Genomic DNA, 21,203 nt, shown 5'->3' with positions numbered 1-21,203 from the left:
TAGTTACTCCCTAAAACAAACTATCTGAAGGACCAAGTGAAGACTTCCAATGTGATAACCCAAGAGCTCTATGGACCTCCTCACTCCACATTGAAACTAGAGAAAATTATTATTTTAAAACACGAGTTAAAGTCTCTGGAGATAATTCGAAATTACTGCAGAAAATAAGAAATAAAAAGCAAGCAAACAAACACAAAGGTAAAAACTCAAATAAGAACAGTATTTGTGGAATTTGAGTCAGGGACCCCTCCCTCCTTTATCCTCCCAGTTCAGCAGGATAAAAAAAACCACTCCATACTGCTTGCAACCAGCTCCTGGCTGAAGGACTGTGTTCCCATATAGGACACTTCTATTCCGGACCCAAACCACCTGTTCTGAGGTTTGTGTATGGGTGAGTGCAGCCTAGAGGTGTAGAGCTGTTCTTCACAGCCCTCACTCGGGGGACAGCAGCTGTGCCATGAGAACACTGCTGTGAAAATATGATGCCTGAGACAAGGCATGAAGGTTTGAGGTTACTCACCCCATCCCCTGAGAATTTAGCTCCTAAAGAGGAGGGTTCCACCAGGGAAAGCACACCGCGCCCCTCCAAGCCCAGCCCTAGTACTGTGAATGTCTTGGAGATTTGGTCGAGAATAGAAACATACTATATAAAACCAAGTCGCAAATCTTTCCCCAAAGGAACTGACTTTATCTACAACAGAGATTGCGGATGTTTAAGGCAATAGAGCTTTTAAAAGTGCCCTTGGGAGAATCTTGTAAAAGGCAGGGGTTGAAGATGTAGATTAAACTTTAGCCCTGATAGTTTAGCAAAGAAAACTGGGGAAAGAAAAATCACAAAGGAAATTCTTTATGCTGAAAGCAACTCTTCCCGGAAAGTAGTTTGAATCTAGCACGATGGTCAGTACTGGTAAAAATTAGTTATGTAACTATATAGGGCAAGGTATGTACAAATTCACTCTCCTTCTGTCTCTTCCCTGACTTTACAAGCAGTTGTTTAAAATAATATGTATATGTACTGTTGGACCTACAACATAGAAATGTAATAAAGTAATACACACTAAGGAGATAGGAGGGTAAAAATCTGTATTGACAAAGGAAACATCTCCAGTAGTGGCTGGAATCCACAGGAACAAATGAAAACACATAGAAATGATAATTAGGAGGCTAATAAACACAAGCTACAATATATGTTAGCTCCACTTTTCCATCTCAGTCTTAATAGGCATGCAATTATTAAAAAGTGGTAATTATGGCAATGTGTTGAGTTTGAATCATTTATGGATGTAATATATACGGGAACAATACCACCACACAGGGGAAGGGAATAAAGCCCTCTCCAGGAGAAGTGTTTTCACACTCACTGAATTAAATCACATATATCACAAGCCGATTCTGCTAAGATGTATTTCTTAGATAACTAGGAAGATAAGTTAAAAATAGTAAAAATCAATCAGTAATGATATTGAAATGCTACATTAGAAAGTATGCTATTAGTACAGAAGTGTGGGAGGAAAAGAGATGTAGGAAGAAATGTATGACAAATAGAGAAAAGCAAACAGCAAATGTAGGTTCAACTGTGTCAGTAATGACACTGGGAGCTAGTGAGAAGCCTGGATAGAATGCTTGCTGGATTAACATGAAGACCTGGGGTTGGATCTTGAGCACCATGTCAAAGGCTGGGCGTTTTGGTGTGCATAGGTAATTCCAGCACTGAGGAAGGAAGCATAGACAGGTGCCTTACTGGAACCCCCTAACTGGCCAGTCTAGCTAAATTGGTGATCTCTAGTACTTTCTGGTGGTTCAATGACAGACCCTATCTCAAAATATTAGATGGAGATAACCTAAGGAAGACACTCAATGCTGACCTTTGACCTGAACACACATATGCCTATACAGTAACATGCACGTGTGCACACGTATGAATATCTACCCTCAAATAACATATCCACACAAAAATAATGGCATTGAAGGTGTAAGAATTAAACAAAGGCATGGATTGTTAGGTTTTAGAAAGCCAGTACCTAAATGTTTGGTTTCTACAGGAAATATACTTGAGAATCAAAGATACACAGCAATTGAATATTCAAGGATGGAAAAGCATTGAGCCATTATCCAGAGTAATACAGATTTGTGTCTGCACACCTCCTTTGTGGAATCACTGGCTGAATGTATGTTGTAGACCCAACACAAACATGTGTTCAGGACCCACTGGTCTTGGTGGCCTTTAAGGTTCACATGACCTGAGCTGCTTTTTGAGAATCTGATCCTAAAGATGGAAATGGAGCCACTACTGCATGTTCCTTGCTGACAAGAGTAAGGGGGATCATTTTTCCGGGAACTACATCTTAGGCAGGTCTGCCAGAGAACCTGAGCTGGTAAAGTACTGAATACAGTGCCAGCCAGCCTGTTCTTATCGGTCAAGTTCAACAGGATGCAATGTTTGTATTCCTACAAACAGCTTTGTGGGTGGAATTTCCCTTTTCTGGCTGTTCAGTAGGAGGAATAGAATTTATTTTCTGACCAGCCCTGGACCTGTTTATGACCTTTGTACTTGGCACCATCGTCAGTACCTAACTAAACCAGGGAGAAGAGTAGAACAGAGCATGCTTAGCACTCAGCTATGGGGAAGTGGGTGCCTGCATGTAAGGCCACAGGCCTCTACTCTTTCTGCTCACCCTTTCACCTCAGAGTGACTTGCTATATTTGACTCCTGTCACCTTCGATTGTGGTTTAACTGTACAGAGTGAAGCCTAGGAAATCTCTACAAGATGGGAAATCAATTCGAGATTGGACAGTCCAATGTGAAGAAATGAAGTCAACTGGCATTAGCCCTGCATTGAGCTCTACAGCGATTATTGTTACCTAGGGTTGGTTGGAGAATGAAGACTCCTTCTACCCAGTGTCAAGTAACCTGCCTGTCTTCACCCCTTCCTTCTTGGTCCCCACCAATGCTTCTGATGCCCCTTTGCCTTTATGCACTGGTCCCCAGTCAGCCCTGTTTGGATGGGAAACATCAGCATCCTTGGGCTTTGGAAGAGCATCCCAGCATCACTCTAGTGCATCACTCTAGCACACTGCACAGGCTCACACACCAGCTGCTCAGCCATTGGCACAGGCCAACTCCAGAAAGGTTTTCTGAGCTGATGCCGAGGGCTTGGGTAACAGCTTAACCTCTGGCTTGTGGTTGGCACTGGCCCAGTTCAGTTTTTCTGTCTTGATTGTTACCTCTTCTAGGTCCTAGATTGTCCCTCCGCCTCACTACTGGTTTTCTGCTCAAAGCACAGGTAGCCCTATTTTCACTACCGGCTCATGGTTTTGCCGTTGACTGTTTGTGTGGTATTCTCTGTGCTTTCTCCTGAGCCCCCCTCAGCCCACCTACACATTTACACATACTGGCCGATAGGACTTCCTGTTCAGGCCCAGGTCTGCAGATGCCAGGAGGTTAATTTGTGTAGAGTTCAGCCAGTGCCAACACGTGCCCTTTCATTCCAGTCTCCTGCAGTTAAATGAAAGGCATGAAATGACCCCTGAGACCTAGTGTCTCAGTGAGCTAATGTACGACAAAGGCCTTAACCTGCAAAGCTGAACACTTGTGGGAAGTGTCAGAGGTAACAAGCAGCAGGGACATTCATGTGCCATCCTGGCCACGGACAGCACTGGCCATGAGCCAAGTGATGGCCAGAGACCAATCAAAGGCATACAGTAAAATGTATGCAAATCAGATATTTACAAGGTATGAGAGGTCAGGACCAAGTGGACTGACTGGAGAGGAACAGTAAAAGATAGAGGCCAGAGTTCATAGCACAGCTGACGCCCTGGAGTAAGAAAGAATAAAAGGATTGCCTTTAGCAGATTCTTTTGACTCAAAACTCTCATCTCAGAACATCACCAGAGTCACCTTGTCCCTGTCTCCTGTCACCCTACTCTAAGCCAGCATCAGGTTCTGCATCTCACCCTCACAACCTGCTCATCTGCACTGGATGACATGGTTTTCTGCTGTTTCTTGGCTCAGGTGCTCCACTGCTCCCTCTACCAGGGGTCTCTCTAGATAACCATGTTTCCCTCTCTTACTTCCCCTAGAGACAAGCCTAGGTACTGCTGCTTGAAAGCCTGCCCTGGCTCTTTCTTTTGTAGCATTCGTCATCCCCTTATGCTCTCTACCTTTCCCCCAGATCTATTTTACATGGCTCCAAAATACATGCCTAGTAGATCCACATCAGCTTACTCTCTGGTGTTCCTAATGACATGCAAGACCCATGGGCACAAGAATTTTGCATCTTGGTTCTTCCTTGTGTGGTTGGATGGATGGATGGATGGATGGATGGATGGACCAACAGACAGATAATAAATACATAAGGGAACAAAGTTAAGGTTTGCATAATAAAGCAAGATACTGGCTAAAGGGGCCTTGGAATTCTGGACTTCTTGTGTTCTATGTAGACAAATTCCTGTTCCTCTGTAGCCTTTGGTTTCCTGGTAGACAGTATTGTTCCAAGAAGGAAGAGGCTGGACGAAGTCCACCTGCCAGGCCTCCTTGTCCATTCTAGAAAGGGGCTAATGTGCAAATTCCAGAACACGCCAAGAGTACAACAGATAGTCTTCAAAGATGGGGGACATTTAATTCTCTCTCTAGAGGCCATGTTTCCTTGGGATATGATTCATGATACCTTTGGAAGAAATATCACATCACCATGTCCCATCTCCTGTAGTGAACATTCTTAGCCAGCCTGATTCTTTCACATTCAGGGCAAAGTCAAACATCCTGGTGAAGACAAGCCAGGATTGAGAGTGCCAACCACAGCTCTGTGTTTCCTTTCTCGTGTAGCCTTAGGCAGGGCATTCACATTCCTCACTACCTCCTCTGTAGCCTGAGGAGAAGGGCAGTGCCTTTGCTGGGAATTTTGTGAGGGAAAAATGTGGTTTTGCTTTTAGGCACACACTTAACATGGTGTTGTGCTTGGCAAATGCCAGCCTATTCTTGTCAGGTCAGAAATGCTATAAGAAATACCCTTTGTTTCAGACAGCTCCTCAGAGTTGCCAAGTGTGGGACTTCTCAGACATTCAGGTGCATGGCAGCCACCTGAGGCACGCCTGTTAAAGTGCTGATTTGATGCCGAAGGTTAGCAGGTGCTGACTTCCTCAGCTGCTGCTGCTACTGCTGCCCAGGACCATACTCTAGCTCGGCCCTGTACAAGAATGCCCAGGGGTGGATGGAATACTGATGGATGCACTTACCTGAAGTTTCAGCTTCTGGCTTCAGCATTAAAGATGGCCTGAAATGACCACATGCCATGGAAGGGCTGTGTTGTTCCTAATCACATTCTCTGCTGATGTCCTTGAGTCTAATGCCAGCTGTACCTGCCTTTTTAATCTTATGGTGATGTTGTCTTTCTATCGATCTACCATGTATCTATCTATCTATCTATCTATCTATCTATCTATCTACACACACACACACACACACACACACACACAGCCTTACCTCCATGGAGGCTTCTCTCAGTGCCAAGAAAGGAGAAGGGCATTTCTCTTTTCCTTCAACCTGCTGTGGGTTTCTGTGGCCCTTTGACATATGGCCAGGCGATTGTTTTCATGGCTGTTTAATGGTTTGTGAAGCAATTGCTGGAGAAAACATCTCTACAACAAGCCAGGCCAGAGGGGCAAAAGGATTTGTGGGCCAATGTTATCTTTGCTGAGCACTAGGCCGTTCCTATTCTTTCCTCTCTGTGGCCAGCAGTGACAGATGGCTTCCACCTGGACTGCCCCACTCTTCAGCCAAACCAGAGCAGAGTCATCCATCAGCTTCCCTCTTCGCCCCCTAGAGGGCAGCCTGTGCTGTGTGAGGGGGCAGGGTTGCAGCTTTTGCTTAGCACTCATTGCTTTCCTGTAGCTGCTGCAGTGTGGCTAAGCACTATCAATTCCTACTCCAGATGTTACAGCCCCGATGTCCATATGTTTCGAGGTGGGATCAGCAGGTTTACATGGTAATGCTAAACTAATTAATCATAAACTGATGCTTTAGCAGCTCTAGGACCCAAAGTGGGCTTGGGATTACAAAGATATTAGTGCTACACAGGGTCTCATTAAGCGGCAGAGAGAGGCGAGGCTGGCCAAGCTTTGGTACGGTCTCTATTTTCTTACCAAGACTGGACGTTATTATGAGAAAATCTTCAAATAGCTTCCTATAGCTCTCTTTGACTGTGACAAAATAGAAATATAAGTTGCAGGGTGCAAGAAAAAAGGTAGAAATAAGATAGGGGTTTAAGCCGGGTGTGGTGGCACACGCCGTTAATCCCAGCACTCGGGAGGCAGAGGCAGACAGATTTCTGAGTTCGAGGCCAACTGGTCTACAAAGTGAGTTCTAGGACAGCCAGGGCTACACAGAGAAACCCTGTCTCGGGTTTAGCAGAGCAGGGACCTTTGTTCTCTTGTGACTGTGAACTCATCACTCAACTGATTTAATGAACATTAAGCAAACCTAAGTGAAGTCAAGGTGTTTCTACGTTCTGCTTTTATTTTCTAAGTATAAAATGACATTGTTACATGAAGTTAGCTTCTGAAAAACTAATAAAGTGTGTTTCCATCCCTTATAACAGTAGCCATTAAAACCTGCCTGTTTCATTATTTGCAAATTGACTCTACTTTTCTTGGAAAAAATAAAATAAAATGAAAGCTTCACTGAAGCCAAAAAGGTGGGAAAATATGAGAAGTTTTAATGCTGACTGTATACAGCCTAGCCAGATAAATAATTTAAATAAACTTAATTTTAATTAAAAAGGTCAAAATTTATTAAAATAAAAATTATCCCACAGCTACCCAAAGTATTCAAAGTGGAAAAGAAACTTCAAATAATTTTTGCTCCTCAATAAGAATGGGGGCTGGAGTGTGACTCAGTTGCTCAGTGGCCTCTCATGTGCAGAGGCATGGGCTCACTCCGAAGTGCTGATAACAAAAGAATGAGCTGGATAAAAATAGAGGCTGAGCATGAATCCCACCAGCTCTGTAGCCCACGGAGAGGTGATATTTTGGCTATTAACTGGTTAGAAAGAGAATCTCCTCTATTATAGTTAAGGACACAATTATTCCTGATAATTAATGCATGTGTTCTCTAATTAGGAATATGTTTTAAACCATCTTTTATATGCCTAAGAGAATTAGCAGAACAGATTCCTAAGAGCTACCAGCCATCCTGTGTAGCTGCTACAGAACTTCAGCTAGTAGCTGGAGTTGGCCCTTGGCCAGTCATTGGCCTGGGTTCCCCATGAAGCTTCGAATCTGGAGTCAAGGGCTCTAAAAGGATTGAGTCTCAGTGGTATTCAGGCCTCACTCTTGTGATGATTGGGCAGACAGGCCACGACTTTTCATCCATATGTGACCATGGAAATGCCATGGTTCCATTAACTGGTATGGGATTAAGAGCCATGCCTGGGACTTGTTTTCTACAGAGATGCAACATCTTTGATGACTTTCTGCTACCTCTGGAGTCAAAGTCATACCATCCCTAGAACATAAAATGAAGACCCCATGCTTAGCCTAGGGAGGAAGGTCCTTCCCTGCCTGGCAGTCCTGTCAGAGAGAAGCAGAAGAGTCTTTGTCCCCTTGGGTGAGGACAAGACAGCCCAACTGTGGCTGCTGTGGCTGTGACAAGCTCATGCCAAGCAGTAGAGCTGTCTCAAGAAGTCTGGTTCAAGCCTGCTGGGTGTCTGTGTCTCCACCTTAAGGAATGGAAGCACACTGCATCGGAAAACTGTTTCTTACACAGTGTTGCTAGAAGGGTGTGACTTCTCAGGTCTCTCTGGGTCAGGGAAAACCTTGTAGATAACTCAGAGCTTCAGTCACTTCACTCCTCCTAGGGCTCAGGTATCTGCCAGGAAAAGGTATCGTGAGCGGGGGAGGGGCTGGCAGCTGTACAGCTGGAACGCATGTGTCAGGCCCTACGGAAAGTGCATCTTCCAGGAATAGTAGGGGACACTGTACTGTGCTCTCTGTGAACCAGGATGGGACTTTGACCGCTCATGGTGCCTCAGGTTGTGAACGCTGACATACTTTTTATTGTGCTTTTTACTACTACTTTGATTTGGTTTGTACAGGTTGGGGGATAATGCCAGTCTGCTGCAACTGGATGAGGGAAAGGATAACGCTGTTTGTCACATTGACAGTTATCAGGCAACTGACTGGATGCCTTGTGTTACTTCCGGTCCACACAGTGTCTGATCAGAGTGAAGCCTCTGACCACAGGGCTATGACGGTTGTCCCAGTTCTTAGAAGAAAAGTGAATGGGAGTCAAATGATGCAGACTCCTGGCAATGATCACCTTGGCAACCAGCCCCCGACACAGAGCTTAAGGTTGCTAAAATCATAGCTTGTTTCTCCTAGAGCTGCTGTCTCCTTCACAAAAGGAACCTAATTCATAAAAATTTGCTCGTGCCTTTTATGGAAAGCTATCAGTGCCTTTGTCAGTAAGCATCTTTATGTGTTTTCATAGCCACTTGGAATGTTCAAAGTGAGAGCTCTTTCTGGAGGGCTGAAAGCTCAAGACTCTGCCATGTTGTTCTCAGGAAAAGGGCTGCTTCGTTGATTTCAGCAGTCATGGCAGATGACAGGGTCATGGGAGAAGAGGCTGTCTAGCCTGTAATCTCCAACTAGTGACTTTGAGAGGAAACAAGCAAATGGCAAATTCCATAGGTAACGAAAGGGGGCAGGGTGCAATAGAGAAGGTTCAAGAGTCAGCAAGATCTTGCCGGACTTAGTTATTTTTCCTTCTTGTGACCAAATGACAAGGAGGATGGTAGATGATACAACAGACCATGAAGCAACTCTACTGTGTTCTATAGAGTAGATTGTCGTTGTAGCTCACACTCTACTACACTTTAAAAACTAATGATAACCACAGAAAGAATAATAGTAGTGCTGAGTGTATATGGAGAATTTAATAAATCCATGCTGAAGGATGTTAGAAGATACTCATCAGCATGGTTAGCACAGCCTAAAATTCCAGCACTTAGTGGGTAGAAGCAGGAGGGTCAGGAGTTCAAAGTCACCTTCACCTAAACAGTGAGTCTGAGGTCAGTATGTGCACAAAGACATACCTCATGCCAGCTATCAGCCAAGTTATTAACTTCTGGTTTGTCTGAGAAGCTCTGCTGAGGGAGAGGGTGTGAAGAGGGCAGGATTATTGGTCATGCAGAACATGAAGAACTCAGGAGATCCGGCTCCAGACTTGGTGTTCATACAGCGGGCAGTGAAGAGCCAAGCTGTGGCCTGTGGACAGCAAGGCTGAGCTACGAATTTCCTGGGTAGACAGCGCTGTTGTCCTTGCCTCCTTGGCACGGCTGACCCAGAACTAAGAGCTCTGAGATCACCTAGTTCAGCTCCCTTATTTTGCAAGTGAGGAAACTGAGGCACAGAGGCATCATGACAGCATAAATGAGTGTCCTTGCTGGGGGCAGAACTCACATATTTCCTTCTGGTCCAGTGACAGTAATGCCTGACTAATAGACAGCTGTGCAGAAGCACTTGTGGAGGGGAGACAGTGGAGGCAATGGCCGTAGCAGATTTAAAAGGCCAAAGGAGCCATGATCACCTTTTAGCCGGCTGTATCCTAGAGTGAGCTTGACTCTCACAGGCTCTTCAAAAGAGATAGGACCATCACACAAAAGAACGGCAGGAGAGGCCGAGCACAGGCCCAGCAATGCTGTCTGTCTCCAATGATGAACACCTTGTTTGTTTATCCACTTAGAGTATTTTACCTCACTCTGCTTTTCCAGCTTTTAGAGTTTCTCCTTGACCCTCCTCATTTCACATCTGGTTTGTGGCTGTCTGTGTATTCAGGGTTGTTTCAGAACCTGTCTGCCCATTTCCCCTCAGGTTCTAGGTTAAGAATATGAACAAAGTGATGAACTTGACAGTGTAACTTGCCTTGGTGTCTGTCGTTCAGCATGGGAACTGTAGGGAAGAACATGAGCAAACACACACACAAGTCAGTTACCCATCGTCCCTCTGATGTGGGACATGGCCTCAGCCTTTGCTGTGATGCAGAACTGCTTGTTAGTTTTAGGAGGACAGCTCCCTGTCCACTGCTAAGGAAACATAAGACCATTTTCTGTGAGATTAGCATCCAGAATATGATGCTAAGCTCTGGCCTTTTTTGTTTGATTTTTTTTTTGTGTGTGTGTTCCTCTGTGATCACAGGTTTAGGGTAGAGGGGACCATGGAGAGCTGCCAGCATCCCCATCCCCTCAGAGTCGGGAAGACCCTTCCCACCACCTCTGTTAGTGGCTCTAACACCTCACTCTGTATCCTCAGTGACTTGCTTCTATCTCTGTGGAAGAGCGCTTCTTAATCTTCCTATTGCTGACCTTTAATACATCTAATACCTTTAATACATTACCACATACTGTGGTGACCCCCAACCATAAAATTACTTCTATCACTACTTCATAACTGCAATTTAACTGCTATTATGAATTATAATATAAATATCTAGTTTTTCAGTGGACTTGGGTGACCCCTATGAAAGGGTCGTTCAATACCCAGAAGGGTCACAACCAACAGGTTGAGAACCACTGCTGTGAAAGAGCTCATTTAATTTTGCTTTAAACCATAGCCATTTGAAAATTGGTCTTATGTGGGTATAGAATAGGTGGGCAGCAATTCTGCCCCACTCCTTGATCTCTTGCAGCCCCAACACGGAGCCTGCCCCCATTCTCTATAAATATTTGAATGAGTGACAAGCTGTCAACAGTCTCCTGAGGTGGTCACAGTAGGACATCTGTAATCACTCTCTGTGTTCCCTGGGTGGGAGGAGAATACAAACATGTGGTGACAAAGGTGACAAAGGAATGTCTTACTGTTCCTGCCTTCCTGTACCCTGTGTGACCAAAGCTAAACACCAGTCTTCCTCCAGTTCAGGAAAACTGAATACTGTGGAGAGGTCTATATAAATGGGAGAGGAACCTTCCGGGACTGGAACCCACCTGGGAAGACAGCTTTATGAGGAATGATCAATCCTTGTAAATCCCCAGTCCACTTTCTTATAGGCTCCCTGGGCATCGTCTACAGATGGCCATGCAGAGACTAGCTCCCTGTGTTTCTCTGGCCTCTAGAGTATGGTTGGCCTGTGGGAAGTCAGGCTGCAAATGTCAGAGTTACCCTAGGAGGGACCTTTAGCCATTGAGAAGTAGGGCTTAATGTGCCAATAACTCAAACCCTACACCTGTCAGCAGGATCTGTAGGAGATGTGTTTTATAGTTTCTTCAAAGGTCTCCAGAGAGACTGAACCCAGCTGCTCATAGCACTAACCTACTGATAAATGCACCCTGTATCCAGCCCACCCATGAGTCCTTTTTCCCTCACTGTGCTTCCTGGGAGAGGGCCCAAACCGAGTATTTCCCTGAAACTCCTGACTTTCACGGTCTGTTCTATAATGACAAACATTAGTGACAGACTTAGGATGTTGGGGGACTTCAGTGTTATCCCCTAGAAGAGAAAGCTATTAAAGCCGGCACCTCCCTTTTCTTCCTTTTTCCCCTCTTCTATGTCAGTGTGCAGTGGGATTTTGTTTCTTGTTTCTTGTTTTTGTGGGTTTTTTTTTCTTTCTGGCAGTTCTATAAATAGTTTAATTTTCCAGTGGATTTGTGTTCTAACTCAGAAAACAGTGCCTATAATGATTCTTGATTCTATTATGGATGGTGGTTTCTCCTGATAACAGCCAGCACTATTCTAGCTCTCTTAAGGAAATGAGTATCTGTGGAAGGGCTCATGCCACACTAAAAACAGACACCAGAATGGATTTGTGCTTATGTGCCCCACTTAACCTTTTAAACCTCCACAGAGACCTTTTAAATTAAGAGAGACCTTATCAACCTGGGCCGGGTTTGAGATGGAGGGTGTGGAGGTTGGGGACAGTTGAGATGAATGGGGACTGTGAAGGGAAAAATAAGGGAACCCTCATTACGCCTCTCCGAGTGTTAATGAACTACTGCACAGCTCATAGAGCCCAGGGAAACTGCTGCCGCTGAGGGGTATTTATCATCATCTGAGGAGATTTGTAGCAAGGCGAGAGTGTGAGTAACCTGGCTCCTGGTCCTCCAGGCATCACGTGTGTCGAAGAGCTCCCCGGGGATGCCACATTACATGGCTGCTTTGACAGACAATTAATAGGAGAGAGCAGTTAAAAATAATCAGGACTGCCGCTGCACTGTGTTGGTCGGATTTTCCTTTTGTCTTGTTCCTTCCCGGGGAGCCTTTCTGCTGGCTTAGTGTGAAGCAACATACATGTTCATGGTTTTTTTTTTTTTTTTTTTTTTTAATGGTTAAGAATGTGTATTTCAGACAAGTCACATAGGAGTCATACATAAATTGAAATATCCACCTGGAATTTAACTTATCCTTTCTACACCCTATTTCCCCTATTCTTAAAGTATGTATTATTAGGATTGCAATGTTTTGGGCAATATGCATTCATCACATATACTTATAATGATATATGATATCTGTCACCGTATATGGTATTGAAGAATAATTTTCTGGAATGTCAACTGTTTATAATTTATATTGTGAAAATTCTTCAGAGAGCTAAATACTTAATCATTAAATATTAATTTTTAAGAATTATTTGAAATATTCTTTTCTTTTTTTTTTCCATTTTTTATTAGGTATTTAACTCATTTACATTTCCAATGCTATACCAAAAGTCCCCCATATCCACCCACCCCCACTCCCCTGCCCACCCACTCCCCCTTTTTGGCCCTGGTGTTCCCCTGTACTGGGGCATATAAAGTTTGCAAGTCCAATGGGCCTCTCTTTCCAGTGATGGCCGACTAGGCCATCTTTTGATATATATGCAGCTAGAGTCAAGAGCTCCGGGGTACTGGTTAGTTCATAATGTTGTTCCATGTTCATGGGTTTTTAACTGGCAAACAAAACCAGGAATGGATGCCAACGAAACCCAGTGTGGAAAGGAGACAGCAGGTCAAGGAAGTCCCTGCAGATGCATTGAGGCACACCTGTCGGTGCCTTTCAGAACCAAGGAGGGAAATGTTCCCAAGTCACACAGGGAGAAGCAGGGGTCCATTGTAACCTCCAAACTCCGTCTTTGTGAACACCCTGGCTAGTGGCTCGTGCCTCGGGTCTTTTGGTGAAGAATGAGAATATAGGGAGGTGGGAAGGATGCCTTTGGCTGGGGATGGGAAGGTGACTGATTACAATAAATCGTTCTGCTATATTGTAGGGGACAGTTTTATACTGTGTGCAGCTCTCTAGAGTAAGAGTGGCATCCTTGCTTCCTTCGGCTCTGTCTTAGTCAGGGTTTCTATTCCTACACAAACATCATGACCAAGCAGCAAGTTGGGGAGGAAAGGGTTTATTCAGCTTACACTTCCATCCAAAGTCCTTCCATAGTCCTCCTCAAAACATGGTCAGGTTGTCACAGGAATATCCCACTCCTGGTACCAATTGTCTTATTCAGGGTTTCTATTCCTGCACAAACATCATGACCAAGAAGCAAGTTGGGGAGGAAAGGGTTTATTCAGCTTACATTTCCAAATTGCTGTTCATCACTGAAAGAAGTCAGGACTGGAACTCAAGCAGGTCAGAAAGCAGGAGCTAATGCAGAAGCCATGGAGGGATGTTCTTTACTGGCATGCTTCTCCTGGCTTTCTCAGCTTGCTCTCTTATAGAACCCAAGACTACTAGCCCAGAGATGGCACCACCCACAAGGGGACCTCCCCCCTTGAACACTAATTGAGAAAATGCCTTACAGCTGGATCTCGTGGAGGCATTTCCCCACGAGTTCCTTTCTCTGTGATAACTCCAGCCTGTGTCAAGTTGACACAAAACTAGCCAGTACAGGCTCCTACCATGATCCACAGCTTCCAAAGCATACACCATTGAGAGTAGCTTCATTGATTGTGATGGTTTCATAAGAGTGCATGTAGAGACTACACTGCTGCTTGTCTTTGGCATGCATACAGTCTGTGTTGGTTCTTTGGTTGAACTGTTTCAGCTCTGGAAGGACTTTTCTTGGGCCTCTTCTATACACAAATTCCAAGCCTACCCCACTCTCTCTCAGGCTTTGCGTTTTGGGTGGGCTCCTCCTCCAAACACTCCTCTCGGCAATGCTCAATGGATGGCTACCTTTTCAGTCTTCCCTACTAAGTGTTTACCCTGCTTTGTCTCCTAGAATGCCTATGTCAACATCAACCGCATCATGTCTGTCGCTTCCCGCCTCTCAGAGGCCGGCCATTATGCCTCCCAGCAAATCAAGCAGATCTCCACGCAGCTAGACCAGGAGTGGAAGAGCTTTGCCGCTGCCCTGGATGAACGCAGTACAATCCTGGCCATGTCTGCTGTGTTCCACCAGAAGGCAGAGCAGGTAAGACCCAGAGGCCTGTGGCAGGTGGTGGTAGTGGAAGACATGTGGGAGCAGGGCACGGCAGGGTAGAAACATGCACAGCAGGGTAGTAGACACTCTCTGTCCAGAACCCCGAGATCCCATTGAGTAGGTTTGATAACAAGCCTTGTTCTGTCCTGCATACAAGGAACATTGGTAACTTATGGCTTGACTTTTCGCATCAACAGGAGAGGATTCATAGAATTCTGCTTGCAAGTGCTGTGTGTGTGTGTGTGTGTGTGTGTGTGTGTGTGTATGAATGTGTGTGGTGTGTATGTGATATGAGTATGTGTGTGGTGTGTGTGAATGTGTATGGTGTGTTTGTTGTATGTGTATATGAATGTGTATGGTGTATATGTTTGTGGTATGTGTATGTTTATACGTATGTGTGGTGTGTGTATGAGTGTGTTGGTATGTGGTACATGTTTGTGTTTGCGTGAGTATGTGGTGTGTGTGGTGTATGAGTGTGTGTATGAGTGTGAGTGTGCACATGTGTGAGTGGTATGTGTGTGTGCATGTGTGTGTATGCTGTCTGTGTATGGGAGTATGTGTGGTGTGTGCATTCATGTGTGAATATGTGTGTATATGTGTGTAGTAAGTGTGTATGGTATGTGTGTGTGGCATGTATGTGTGCATGGTATGTGTATGAATGTGTATGTGAGTGTGTGAGTATGGGGGGGGGCATGTGTGTGTGAGTGTGTGCATGCATGTGTATGTGTATGTATTAGTGTACTCTGAACAGAGACTAGAGGAATGGAAGAGTGGTGGTCTGCGTCCTGAGAGCAGAGGAAACTGATTTACCGGGAGTGTGTGTTAGTAGGTGCTGTGGATAAGAAGTTAGTAAGAATGCTGTGAGTGGGCACATCTGTTGCAGCCTGCAGAAGCTGTAGGAGCCCATTTTACACAGAGCAACACTGACCCTTGAAGCACAGGAGCTGCCCAAGAGCCTGTGGTATGTCAGGTCCTGGCTCAAACCAGCTCCTGGAAAATGACTTGTTAATGTTTTTCAGAAGTTTTGTGAGTTAATTGTTCAACATTGCCATATGCTAAACTCATTACTTCTTATAATCTGTTCTTGGGATTGTTTTTATGCTTTCTGTGATGTAGATCCTGTAGAGTTGTACACTCCTGGCTGTCTCTTTTCAATTCACACCCAGTGATGTCACATTGATAGGTTAATATGTTAAAATGTGAGAGTTTTATACCATGGAAGTTGTCAAGTCAGGGCTTGAGGATCAGCTCTTAGAATCCTAAGAAACTGGAAGAGTGTGGGTTTTAGAATGCACTCGACTGCATCTGGTCTATAACTGTTACAGTGCAATAGCATCTGAAATCCAGGCCTGTCTTTTCAGTATTCACACTCACAGGCATCACGGAGGGGCAACCTTTGGTTTTACTCTCTAATGGAATGTAAGCAAAAATATCAGTGTTGCGTCAAAACAGTGTAAGCTTGTCACTTACTATCAACCATACAAGGGGTCTCTCAAAAGTACCTGTGAGAGCAAATTGGCTACAGGAAGCTACGACGAAGCAGAGCATTGTAAAAGTTATTCTTTGTAAATGTAGGTTACACAGTCTTTATATCAATACAACTTATAATGTGTTCATATGTACATATAAACATATATGTACATATATACACATCCATATAAGTACTGATCATTAAACACTTTCTTACACCCACTGATAAAATCATACAATCTCTGGGCTGTTGGGGCTTTAAGCCAGCAGTGCCTGGCTTTATTTCTTGCACATTTAATACCTCTGGCCTGCTACATTTTGTTCATGGTGTTCTGTTTAAGTAACTCACAGGTGATGAAGTTCCAGACACAGAGTCATATCTTCAATCCCTTCCTATAACCTGGAGCCTCCCCGTAACATGGAGGGCAACAGCGTGGGATCACTGAAACAGTCTTGACTTGGAGGCCAGGCATGAGGGGTCTGTCCCAGCCCCCTGCTTATTACTTTCAGAATGTCACCCCCACCATTCTGAGTCCCTTTCCTTTTGTCCCGTGAGAGTCCGATGATCATATTCACAACTATGTAGTAAGGAGTGGCTGGAGCCTTCATAGGCTCCCAAGAACGTTGATGGTCAGTCTGTTCTGTCTTCAGCTCTATCGCGAGCTCACTTTACTCTGGGCTCATCTAGTTAGCAAGGAAGATTCAATCCTTCCTGATGTCTCTGGCTTCCTTGCTTTAGGCTGGGATCTGCAATAGATTCCTATGAGAGAAACAGGGAAATCCCTCCATCCCCAGATGGCACAAGAATGCCAGCCGAGTCTCTCCCAGGTTCTGTGAAGTTACCCATGGGCAGAACAGGAACCCAGGAGGAAGCTTCCCAGTATGTCCTGTTTGACACTGGATGGTAGCTGGCAGTCTTCCAGAATGGCCAGGAGATGCCTAAAGACATACAGAATGTAAAATCAAGTGTAACAGCCAACAGGCCAGGGGCTAAGAGCTGACAGACACCAGGATGAGCCATCTGTGGTGTATTTATAGAAGAAAACATGGGGCCAGAACTGAGATGAAATGGAGAAGTTAAGGTGATTTGTTTTCTGATATGGATTGGTTTGGGTCAACAACAAGTTTATTTGTATCTATTTTAGTGTATTTTCCTCAGGTTTTACCAGTCCTTCAGGGAAGTCATAAACCACGCTTCTCTTTAGTTGAAGAAAGGGAAAAAAACAAAACAAAACACAGATTCAAGACTATTTTTTAAGCAGCTTATTTAGTTTATTTAGGCAGCTCTTTATTGTCCTCCTATGGGCTGTTCTAGGCAATGAGATAAAAAGGTATTTAGGCAATTAATTTAAATGGAGCTGTGCACCCAGGCGAGGGAATCACAGACAGTACCATTCCAGACTGTTGGGTGAAAAATTATTTGCATTTTAAAGATGCATTTTTTCCACCTAATAAACCTGAGCGATTTTAGAAAGCTCACCTTTTATGCAGGGGAGCCATAGTTTTCTACAGTTGTTAATTTTAATTTTTAAATGATTTGATGTCTGCTAAGGTCTGTCTATACACCACAAGGGAGCCATTGCCACTGTAGGAGCACCCTACTATGTTCTGTATGTCCAGCCTTCAGGAGCAGGGTTCAACAGTTCTGATGAGCCTTAATCTGTATACCCTATTGGAGGAGTCTCTGCAAGGTCCGGGGGTGCTAGTGATCTCTTGGGGTGTTCTGTGCCTCTCCCCACAATTCCCTGCACACAGGATGCACAGGCTAGCAAACTCTCATTGCATGTCATTCAGCCCGTCTCATGTGTCCAAATGTGCAAGTTGTGCTCATTGTCAGTGGGCTACAGTGGCTGTACAGGGGCCTGCTGTCTGCAGATTTTGCAGGGAATACCCTATTGAACATCCAGATGCCTGGCCCAGTCCTGTTCTTTGTAGAAACTATACTTTCCAAATGTCTGCCTGGCTGAACTTTGTACTAGGGGTTCGTCCAGCCTTCTGAAGGTGGTCCTGAGATACTAAAACCTCCCATCGCTGTTGCCAACATGCCTGACCCTTGCTCCTCTTCGATTTACTTATTCTCCATCCAATGTCGCACACTCACTCGCCTGACATCTCTTTCCAGTTCCTGTCAGGCGTGGATGCCTGGTGTAAGATGTGCAGCGAAGGCGGCCTTCCTTCTGAGATGCAGGACCTGGAGCTGGCAATCCACCATCACCAGTCCTTATATGAGCAGGTGACCCAGGCCTACACAGAGGTAAGAGCCAAAGGGACAACCACAGCTCTGTGTGTGCTGGGTGGGGGTGGGGGACCTAGAGTACACCATGTATAGTGTGGAATAGCCTGGGTTCAGTTTTAAGAATAGAAAGCTTTCTTCTTTTGTATCTTTACAAACTTTGACCCATGAGCTGTGAGTTTCTACCCAGGGGCAGATTTGGCTTGAGCTTTTGCCAGACCCACCTTGCTGCATATATATTCATTTTCTCCTCCAGGCCTCCCTTGTCCCCCTTCTCTCTTGTCCCTTCACATGTACCCAGACACCTCCTCATCTGTGTGAAGAGTGAACTTCCTTCTGAGGGAGGAAGGGTGTGAGGAAGTAATGCCGGCCCTTCTAAGCTTGCCTTCCTGTCGGTAAAAGAATGTCTAACACCAGCACTTACACCCCTATAAAAAAGCAGCTCACTGAACAATCCTCGTTTTCTTCCTGGAAGAACCAGGGGAAGTCCCATGTGTGCAGGAAGCTGCCATTTGTGCAAAAAGCAAACTGAAAGGCCGTTCCATTGAAAAACAAAATCGAAGGCAGGAGATGCTGAAGGGTGAGAACAGGAATTTTGTGGGACACTCCCTCCCTGGTAAAAGGAAATAGCCATGTGTACACACGTGTGCAAATGCACAAGCATGAATGTCTGCTGACTGGCATGAATTCCAAGGAGTATAGGTTGAGGGCAAAAGATGGAAGGGTTCAGGAGCTAGATGAAGAGAGGAGTTGATTGCAGCTGCAGCTGGCTCAAAGTTCATCATAGTGGCTCCCCAGACTGCCTTCATCTGATCCCTCTCAGGTGGCTGTTAAAGATGCAGGATGGAATAAAAATGTCCAAACTTGGGGATCATCACATACATCTTAATAACTGTTGCTCCGGTGAGTTTGCACGGTCAAAGGGAAGGCTTCGCATCTTGGGCTCTCACGCTTGTTGGCTGTGTGGCCCCAATCAAGTAGCATTAGTATGCTGAGCTTCGGGTCCTTCCGTGAAGTGAAGCTCCCGAGTAGCGTCATGGGATGTAAGGATAGCATGTGCCGTGTTCCTGGACAGCAATGCAGACTAAATATGGAGAGTCTTGTTAGTATAGGGAGCACACAGGGTACTTTTGAGCTAAATCAGATCCCAGCAGCTCTGATCCAAATGGCCCCCAGGCTTTGTGCTATGACAGGGCTGTGCCTCTACCCATGGCCATAGATCTCTAAATTTACTCATTGTAAAATACAAAAGTAGGGAGCAGAAGAGCTTCATGACTATACACTATTCCATGAGGTACAGGGGACATGGTCATACAGACAGACGGACTGCTTCTCACATCTTCTCATGGCTCTGGGAGGTTCCTCTCAGCCTCTACAGATGTGGAGACTGAGATACAGAGATGGATTTTATGTTGATTTGAATTTCTAAGACTTGACCACTGTCTTCACCACCTATCTCTGAGCATAGCATTGAGATACAGTATTTGTTCAGAGTCCCCCATGGAGAACTGTCTTAGCTTCAGCACTAGGTTATCTCTGTTCACATCTTTGGAGGGGGTCACCTCTGCTCTATCTATGAGCTGCCCTCCCTCACCACTGCACTGCAGAGGTGGAGATAGACGTCGGGACCCAGGGGTGGGCGGGGATACTTTCCTCTCTTGCTTTAGCCTAATTCGACCACATCACTTCTTTGAACCCCAACAAATTGTTGACCCCTCCCATAAGAATGTAGCTGCTTCTATGTTCTGGAGGCTGCAAGGCTGGGAAGGGCTCCTGGCTCATCACACACAAGCTAGAGAAACACTTTCTAGTAAGAGAAAAGGGCCATCTTAACTCCACACCTGCTTCAGCTCTGATTCTAACGCAGTTAATCTAGACTTGTACAATGTGTGAGGTCTCCAGTATCCTCTGTGTCAAGAGGCATAGGCACACATCCAATAGGAACCCTGTCAGGCACTGCAGGGCCACCCCTCAAAATGAGCAGTGCTTCTAGCTGTGGCAAGGTTCTGGGGACCAGAATGACAGGGATGCAACCCCCACTGCCACCAGCACTGAGGGTAAGTTGGAGAGTCCAGGAGCACAAATGGTTTGCCCATAATCCAAAGGTCCCTACCACACTCTGCATAGTCTAGAAGGAAGTATTTCAAGAAAAACAAGGGGGTTGTATAGAGGGAGAAGAAAGGGTAAAAGAACCAATAATGATCAAAGAAAGAAAGTGAAAGGAAATCAAGAAGCAAGGTAATGGGAGAGGTGGTAGAAATGAAGATAAAGTGGAAGGCAGGGCATGTGCTTGGCCCTGTGCATTCCACATGTGGTAACTCATTCAATATGCACTGCCACCTTGCTAGTGTGCAGTCAGCTATACTCAGAGATGGGAGAGAGGAGTTCACTTACAGATGGCTGGCAGCCCTGTAGCTCCTCTCTCTCTCCCCTGATGCTCCATTCTCCTCTGAGCTGTAGACAGTGTCTGGCACACTCCTTGCCTGTGATGAGCCTGTGAGGACTGAGGGAACTCAGGCTGAGGGTATCAGGTCTCCTCAGGAACCCTCTCAGACCCTGCCTGCTTCTGTTCTCCCTTGCTCAGGGCTCTTGACCTGACCTCCCTCCCTTCCTGCAGGTCAGCCAGGATGGCAAAGCACTACTGGATGTCCTGCAGCGTCCCCTGAGTCCTGGGAACTCTGAGTCCCTCACAGCCACAGCCAACTACTCCAAGGCGGTCCACCAGGTGCTGGATGTGGTCCACGAGGTGCTGCACCATCAGCGACGGCTCGAGAGCATCTGGCAGCACCGCAAGGTGCGGCTTCACCAGCGGCTGCAGCTGTGTGTCTTCCAGCAGGATGTGCAGCAGGTAACAGGCTCTGTGTCCCACACCCTGTCTTCCATCACAGGGTGCTGACAGCTTGACCCCCTGACCTGGTTATCAGGCTCAAGGAGATCTGCATTGGTAAAGGGAACACTGCCACTGAGCCCTTGGCTGTTCCTCCACCCACTGTGGGAGAGGATAACAGGACACACAGCTGGCCTTGTTAATGGCGTGCATCTTGCTAAGCAGTTCTAAACAGTGTCAAATAGGAGGTCAGCCTCAGTAGCAACTCCTTGTAGTTAGGTAGCACATGT

At 45.5% G+C, this 21,203-nt stretch overlaps 1 protein-coding gene across 37 annotated transcripts in view; it reads left to right on the top strand.

Moving 5' to 3' along the window:
* The window catches only part of Kalrn (kalirin, RhoGEF kinase), a 604,205-nt gene that overhangs the window by 244,735 nt on the left and 338,267 nt on the right, over positions 1 to 21,203 (top strand). For all 37 annotated transcript variants that reach the window (XR_001781845.2, XR_001781844.2, XR_003951799.1 and 34 more), the window contains 3 exons: positions 14,183 to 14,374; positions 17,976 to 18,107; positions 20,704 to 20,934. Coding sequence is in view for 34 of the 37 variants with exons in the window: in XM_011245955.2 (XP_011244257.1) it covers positions 14,183 to 14,374; positions 17,976 to 18,107; positions 20,704 to 20,934 (555 nt within the window). In the remaining 3 variants the exon portion in view is untranslated. The remainder of the gene's footprint in view (positions 1 to 14,182; positions 14,375 to 17,975; positions 18,108 to 20,703; positions 20,935 to 21,203) is intronic.

The sequence above is a fragment of the Mus musculus genome, chromosome 16 (genome assembly GCF_000001635.26).
Source record: "Mus musculus strain C57BL/6J chromosome 16, GRCm38.p6 C57BL/6J".
NCBI lineage: Eukaryota > Metazoa > Chordata > Mammalia > Rodentia > Muridae > Mus > Mus musculus.
Note: the sequence above shows the minus strand (reverse complement) of the source record. Positions and strands in the feature narration are given on the sequence as shown.